This window comes from Apis mellifera, linkage group LG12 (genome assembly GCF_003254395.2).
Source record: "Apis mellifera strain DH4 linkage group LG12, Amel_HAv3.1, whole genome shotgun sequence".
Classification (NCBI taxonomy): domain Eukaryota; kingdom Metazoa; phylum Arthropoda; class Insecta; order Hymenoptera; family Apidae; genus Apis; species Apis mellifera.
The window spans coordinates 11270654-11278562 of NC_037649.1; the positions used below are offsets into that span (position 1 = coordinate 11270654).

Sequence of the window (7909 nt, forward strand, 5' to 3'; positions counted from 1 at the left end):
ACAATTGCTAACGTATAATTCAAATTTTCGAATCGAAATTTTTTTGAATCTTTGAATTCAACGCATAGAAAAATTTTATTTTGAATACATAAAGAATTTGTCGAATTTAAAATTGATTAAGAATTAAGAATCATGAGTGATTCACACGATGAATGATTAATCACAGTGAAAGTTTTGCGTTCCCTTTTTTAAAAACTTTCATTCTATTATTATAAGATGGTTAATGATAATGTAATTAATACGTGGATAATAGATTTCGAGATCTTCTAGTCAAGTAAAAGTCGCTTTGCTAAGAAACTATCATCAGCTGAGCTATGTGAAAAGTTCGGTGATCAAATACGTGCTGTATGAATACTAATATTTTATCATAAAGGAATAAAAACAAATACTATTATATGAATAAAATTTCGCACTGGGATTTCTTCTGGGATTTGCAAATGATTAGAAAAGTCGGAACTAAATATGTGAAATCAGACAGAGAATGAAAGAGAGAGAGAGAGAGAGAGAGAGAGAGAGAGAGAGAGAGAGCGAGAGTATGAAAGAAAGTGTCCTAAGCGATATGAAAAATTAGGAAAATGAAATTTTCCATGGAAATTGTAACTCGTGAAAGTTAGACGAAAATTAAGTGAAAATTGTTCCTACAAGGAGCTTGATATTCGTGAGAATCTTCATCCTTTATACGTACGACTTCATTTACCTAGGCAATAATAAATTTTAGGGTTAAATTTATCATTAATAAGTGTGAATCCTTTGCACTGTATCGAGCGTTTTAATAATTATTTATTATAATCATGTTTGATGATATTTATATCGTGACTCCATCGAGTTATAAATTTATAAAATGTTTCTAAGAAATTTTAAATATTTATATTTGAATCTTTTATCAAAATAAAAAACGATTGTATGCGAATTTAATATCGTATGATAAACGAAAAGTGCAAAGGATTGAATTTATCACGAATTATACTCGAGCAGAACCGCAGCAAGAAGAGATATATATCGATTTTGTGTATATTTGTTCTATTATTTATATTTTTTGTGGTAGTTTTAATCGTGTAAATATTTGTTTATAATGTAAAAATTAATTTATAAATAAGTTTATTACAATTAATTTATGAACAAGTAAATTTTTTCTCTATAACTCTATATACTTAGAATTTTAAAATAATTTTTATCTCTTTATTTTTTCTAAAACAAACATTATTGTCTTATTGCGATTCTGTATATATAGACTGTAAATGATATTTATAAATTAATATCTACTATTATATTTAAACATTTCTATTTCTAGCAATTACTTTGATTCGAAGCATCAAACTATACAATTATACGTATACCATTGACGTGCTTCTTTCAAAGCTTTAATAGTACAATTATTTATATGAATATTTATATCGCTTTTTATACACGATATTAAACCGAAACGAACCTTTTCTAATATTTCCACGTTTCTATGGTAAAAGTAATTTTGTCATTGTAGTTTTTTTATCGAACAATCATGCTTTAATTCTCGAATTCTCATTTACTGTAATCGTAAAACGTTTCTGACAATAATTCGTATTGATTTTGTTGTAAATGTCAAGCAGTAGTTTCAATGATTTTGTTGTAACTAAAAATGCAAAAGATTTAAATTAGTAAAAAAGATTATGGGGATAATTATTTGGAGCAAAATAATATTTGTTATCACCATACTATGCTTCCAAATAATTGATTAGCATTTTTGTATCGATTATATTTTATTTTAAATGAAATGCACACACCATTTCTCATATTTTATATAGATATACATATTTATGTATGTATATGTACTTTGTGATCTGACAAATGATCTAAATTTATCGTAGTTGCCTCTTGGAATCATATACGTCGTTAAATAAAACGTGTAAAAAAAGAACGATACTTTTTTAATTCCATATAATGTTTTTAAGATTCTCAAAATAATCCAATACTTTTGATTTCGACAGGCATTGATCGATACTTTAATCGTCGTATAATTTGTAATGATATCTCAGTTTTTTAAACCATTTTAATCCTATATAAAAAAATCACTTATATTAAATTCAAATTTGTCTGCGTGTTGCACACAACGGTTGCACAAACATATTTTTATGGCTGTCCTCATTTGCTCTCCTCTTCAAAAGAAAGCAGTCTCTTGCGTCCATTTACTTTCCACATGGACTTAAAGTTGTTCCGTGCCTTTAACATTTTTCAAATTAGGATAAATCGTAGATTCTTTACGATAAACCGTCCCATTTTCCTTTTACTTCAACATATTGAATAATATATTAGAAGCGCACCGTTCACCAAAAATATCCTCGCTCGATAATTCTTCATTGCATCCATCAATCTTGTTTTCACAATCTTTCTCTTTCTTTCATTTTATCATTTATCATCCATTTTCTCTTTCTCGATCAATGATACTCATGATTCATGCTCCAATTAAATGAAATATAATTAATAACTACTTGTAACGAATTATTTAATTTCGAAGAACAACATTCCTGATGTTTCTTGGAAAAAATATCCTTGCATCGTTTTTAATATTTTAATTTAAATATTTTAATTTCTTCACACTAGCGTGATTTCATTAAAACAACAGTTATAGTTATACTTGACGTGATCGTAAAATTTTACCTCTCAGGATTATTAATTCCTTTCATTCGATGTTTTCGGATTTACCGACAATAGAATACGGTATCTTTAATTCTCTCAAACCCATCAAACTTTTTGGCACCGGCGTCGTTCCAGTTTTCGCTTGATCCTTTTATTATCCGTATTCAGTTTCTCGGATTATTAAAGTTGGTGTTCGTAAAATCGCGAAGGCGGGACTAGAAATGAAGTGTCTGGACATCAATGTGCGTGTTGATAAGTATATCTAGTAGTATAGGTGCGAATTTTGATAGGCTGATATCTAACTTAACTTCCAATGATCGTCAGAAAAATTTCGATTACGACTCGGTGTTAATATCTATCGAAATTATGGAATGATATTGATATTTTCACAATATTACTGCTTATTGATGAATTTCTTTTTTTTTTCTTTTCAATAGGAAGAAATTAGAATATTTGCGAGTGAACAAGTAATGAAATTTATGAGAAGAAATAAATAGATTTTCAATTATCGATCCAATTGTAATCTGAATTAGGAAAATAAAGAAAAGGATTTCAGTTAAAAATATTACGTGAGAGTAAAAGAATAAGAATCTTATCTACTTGGTCACGCCAAGTAGAATATTGAAGATTTGATTTATGTTCAGTAGTTTAGCTCGCATTATGGAATTCGAATCGCAGACGAAATTACGAAAATATATTATCAATCGCTCAATACGTAATCATTGTCATTTAAGAGATAATGATAATACGAAGGAAGGGCAATATTTGTTCACAGAGGAAAATATTTAATAAAAAGTGAAAAGCGTGGAGACAATGGAAAATTGTTGAATAGGATCCTCGCGACAATGGGAGCGTAGAACAGAATAGCGAATTCATAGGGATGTGAATGGGACGGACAATAGATGGTCAATGATAATAGAAAATGTTGCATAATGATTCAGTTACGTAGGCATAAAGAAATTAACGAAACGCGTTTTCCAACTCCTTCTATTCATCTACCCGTGAACACAACTTTAACCACCATCCGTGTAAAAATACGGATAAATGTAAACAATGGAAATGTTCGACGAAACATTTGACGTGTTCTTTCTCTCAAAGAATAGTTTTTTCCTCGATAAAAGTTGCACGCGAATGAAGAAGAGATGAAGAAAGATTATCAAGATTATCGTTTCGTTAATACAAGTTGAAACTTTATTCCCGTTGGCCGAGATTTGGTACAGATAAAAAAAGAGAGAAAGAAGAAGAAAAGTATCAAAATTTTCTCTCGAATAGCGGAACGCGCGTGTACAGAGTGGGGAAAAATATAAAAGAAAGTTTAGCGGGTAAAAAGTTTCGAGTCGTGTGAAGATACGCGTCGGGATCATCGATGATTCGTGCACGGAAATGCACGAAATACGTTTCGCGCTCCAATATCTTCTTTTCAACGAATGATTCGATCGAAATTGTATTTTTGCCGTTGTATTATGATATTTCGAATTCATTCGTCCATTTCGTCCGATAATTAATTGGATAAACCGGATAAGCGTTTTCAGAAGATGGATATATTTACACGAGTGAGTATGCAACGATTACGACATATAGAATATTTTTCTCGGTTTTGGAACGATGTGTCAATGATCAATTAACATCGATCAATTTTAAACGGTGAACGGATGATAATTAATCGTTCTCTAGAATTGGTTTCTGCTCGCACTTTTCGTTTTACCGCTCGAGATTATCGAGATGGGAAATGGTTACAAACTGATCAGACCGTACAAGTACTATCAGCCTAGACCATTGCGGTGGTCTGGATGGTGGCACGCGGATCACAAATCATCCAAGTTCTACCGTTCTAAGAGGATATCGCCGGAAGACTATTACTCCCGCAGACCAATCTATAATAGGTATGGAATGAGTTAGCACGGAATGGAATAGGTGAGAACGAAGTTACGCAAATTGTATATGCGATTTGTTTGAAAAACAAGAATTAAACCAATTTTTTGCTCCATTTAGCTTTTTCATTTGTTATGTTCTGTTTGTTATATTAAATATTGTATAAGTATAAAAAAATTTTATATCTTCTTATATCTTTAGATAGATCCACTGTTATGATAAAATTCGAATTTTTAGTGTTAAACTAAAAGTCTTGTTAAAAAGATATCCGATAAATCGACATTTCAGTTATGAGTTGGCGAGGGACGATTTTGATGGACGTATCGAAAATTATCCCTGCATCATCGTGATACAATTGTCTAAAGGGAGATACGAAGACGAAGACGATAAAAGAAACAAGAAATACGAAAGAATTCCTATACACGGTGAAAATAATTACGTCGAGGATAACGACGAATCAAAGATGAGAAACGTGCAAATACAGGTGAAGAATGAAAAATTAGTAATTTTCTTAATCTCTTTCTACGATCTTTGCAGAAATATATATATTTTTTTTCAGATGGTCAAAAGTGAAAATCCAAAATTGCATATCAAAATATCAAGATCGGATAGCGAAAAAGATATTAAAATTATGGATAAATTGAATATCACTGTGCGAGACCAATATTATTGACAAATTTGCACAACGATGGAATAACGTTGAATTTTTATATCTTACTTGAAAAATTTTTAATGAAAATGAATATTCTAGCGATTGAATTGAAATTCTTTTAAGAAATCTCAAGAATTGTAAGGATTAAAAACAATATTTTTAGAAATTGTTATTATTTCTTGTATTTATTGTATCGTGTTATAATTATTATAAAATCAATCATTTACTTAAATGAGAATATATATTTCGTATTTAAAATATAAAAATGGTTGTTGACGTAATGAATTTTCTTGTTGTTGTATTAATCATTTCTGGAATAATAAACTAATAAAATAAAACGGTGAATACTTTTTGGAGGGAAGTAAAGTAAAAAATTATTATTGTTATCAATACAAACGTTTGATAATTTTAATTTTAAGGATAAAATTGTTGGAATTGGAACGCGTTAAACTCTTTTATCTTTGTTCGTTTATGAATTAACGATAGCCGAGAAAATAAATACGCGATCTGAATAGCACGAGTCTGGGGCGGAAGCCTTTAAACAATACAACATATTGATTTTTCCCCGTGCCGCTTTTTCCACGGGGAGCATTGTTTCGGAAAATGCACCATCTTTCCAATTGGTTAATGGAATGCGAATTCGACAATTGATTTTAAATTCAATCTACGGAAAATAAAGTTTCCAAGTCGAGGAAGAATCGAGGGAAAAGATAGGGGGAAAAAATACACGCAACGAAAGAAGCGACAAACTCGCGATTCGTTCGGAAAAATTTAAATCTTTGCAAAATAAAATCTTCGGAAAATAAATAAATACGGAGAGGAGAGAAGCGACGCGAAATTGTTGGAAAAGGAATATTTATTCGCTCGAGGAGAGAAAAAGAGAAAAGAGAAAAAAAAAGGAAAGAAACAGTTATTTTCGAAACTAGTGAATCTAATAACGAAGGATCGAGCAGTGGAAACTCGGTGGAATCGTGCTCGAGTTCGGATGGACGAGAGAAGAAATGGCAAATATTGTGTTCCGAAGCGGGCCCCCTGCCATCACCAGTCCTCTCTTGTTCCGCTTTTCTTCCGGCTCGAGTACCCTCGCGCTTCTACTTCGTTGTTTCCGCGACTATAAAGAGCGTAAAGGGGCGGGAGTCGAGACGATAGGGGTAGAAGAAGCGTTACAATGGGATGAACAAGGGAGATCTCGAGAGGAAAGTGGTACGTTTTGTCGGAGATTTACTTTAACTCGGCCAGTTTCTCAATGTACTTTTTATTTCTAACATAATAGTCAACGAACATGTCGTAATAATAATAAATAATAGTAATATAATATACAGTGCTGTCGTTTTACCATCGTTTCCTTTTCCTTTTCCCCCTCCCCTTTCCTTTTTTCCTTATCACTTTATTCTTCGTTTCATGCGCGAATTTTCCCTCCTCTTCTCGATTACCCTTACACGCGTTAAAAAAGGATTTCATCGTTTTCACCGTGATGCATGGAAAAACGCTACGTTTCGTCGGAAAATAAGGAATTTGCAACGAACGAACGAATGATCTTTCTTTCAAATTGGTAAGAAATTTCATTTATAATCGGCAGAAAAAAGAAAATTTGCAAAATTAGGAAACACGGAAATAGAAATTTGTATGCGTGTAAATTCGTGTAGATGCGCAGAATTATTTGCGGGATTTCAAAGGTGGTTGAGATTAAAGTTGAAAACCGATCGTCAAAACAGAGGAGGAGAGAGAGAGAGAGAGAGAGGACGTGCGAAAAAGCTATTTCAGGTGCTAATTACGCTCGGAGCTGCGGAAACGACATTATCGGTTAAACAATTAACGATTGAACGTGCACATCCGATGAATCACCGACTGTCCTCTATCCAAACTCATTGCCGTTCGCATTATTATACGGGAGACATACCGGCCTGCGGATGTCGAAAATATCGAGCGTGTATGGAGCGGGGTTGAGAAGGAAAAAAAAAAAAAAAAAAGAAATGTTTGGCAAATGCATTCGGTTCGGTCTCCATTCGTATGTAAATAACTCGGCCTAAAATCAAGCCAGACGTTCGTCGCTCAGCTGGTTTCATGCCAATATCGACGAATTCGAGGAACCGGGACACGTAGAACGTGTGCTCCACGCCATCTTTCTCGTAATTACGCCACGTCATGATTGCTGTTTACGTCCTTCTATTTTTTCTTTCCTTTCTCCCCTCTTCCCAATAAAATTCATCTTCTTTTTCAATGAAATCGAAACGGAACGATCATCCTTTGTGAACGGATCAAAGAGCAAGAATTCTTGGAAATTCTCGTCGGTCGGACATGAATTAAGAAAACGATCGTTGCTTTGGAGAAACTCGTATGCGATGTATAATTGGATATAACGATGCAGAATTGGTCGATGATACTCTTGAATTTAGCGAAACAAATGGAACGACAATTAATTCCCTCTTTTATCGTTTCCACGTGAATTCGTGATGGATGTTAATGGGGGAAAAATGATGACCTATAACGTAGTTGACGTGGAAGGAATTCTACGTATCGAGTTCAATTAAAATATTTCCGTTTCGATGATAAGGAATAATGCGTCGCGGCAATGCTTCTTCCAATTATCATATTTCTATCGTTAATCGTTTATCAAAAATAGAATAGAAATATTCGATAAATGGGATGTTTCTTTACTTCTCTGTAAAAAATAAATAAATAAATAAATTCATCGAATATAAAAATTTCACGCTGTTGAATATTAAACTTCGTGTCTTCGTCGAATTTTAAAACGTTATTGATCAATTTTTA

At 32.4% G+C, this 7909-nt stretch overlaps 1 protein-coding gene across 2 annotated transcripts; it reads left to right on the forward strand.

Moving 5' to 3' along the window:
- Positions 1 to 34: 34 nt before the first annotated feature.
- LOC100577829 lies at positions 35 to 5348 on the forward strand. 2 transcript variants are annotated; one of them, XM_003250913.4, is made up of 4 exons: positions 35 to 4166; positions 4288 to 4496; positions 4774 to 4969; positions 5045 to 5348. In XM_003250913.4, the coding sequence occupies exons 1-4, from the start codon at positions 4149 to 4151 to the stop codon at positions 5156 to 5158; spliced, it is 537 nt and encodes a 178-aa protein (XP_003250961.2). In that variant the 5' UTR covers positions 35 to 4148; the 3' UTR covers positions 5159 to 5348. The 2 variants fall into 2 exon arrangements, with proteins under 2 accessions (XP_003250961.2, XP_006566916.1); XM_006566853.3 differs by having other exon boundaries at positions 4774 to 5348.
- Positions 5349 to 7909: the final 2561 nt, after the last annotated feature.

What these genes read in the sequence shown, in the direction of transcription:
- LOC100577829 (XM_006566853.3), top strand. An exon ending in CGCAGACCAATCTATAATAG is followed by an intron (nt 4,497 to 4,773) that starts GTATGGAATGAG and finishes TCGACATTTCAG; the next exon opens with TTATGAGTTGGCGAGGGACG.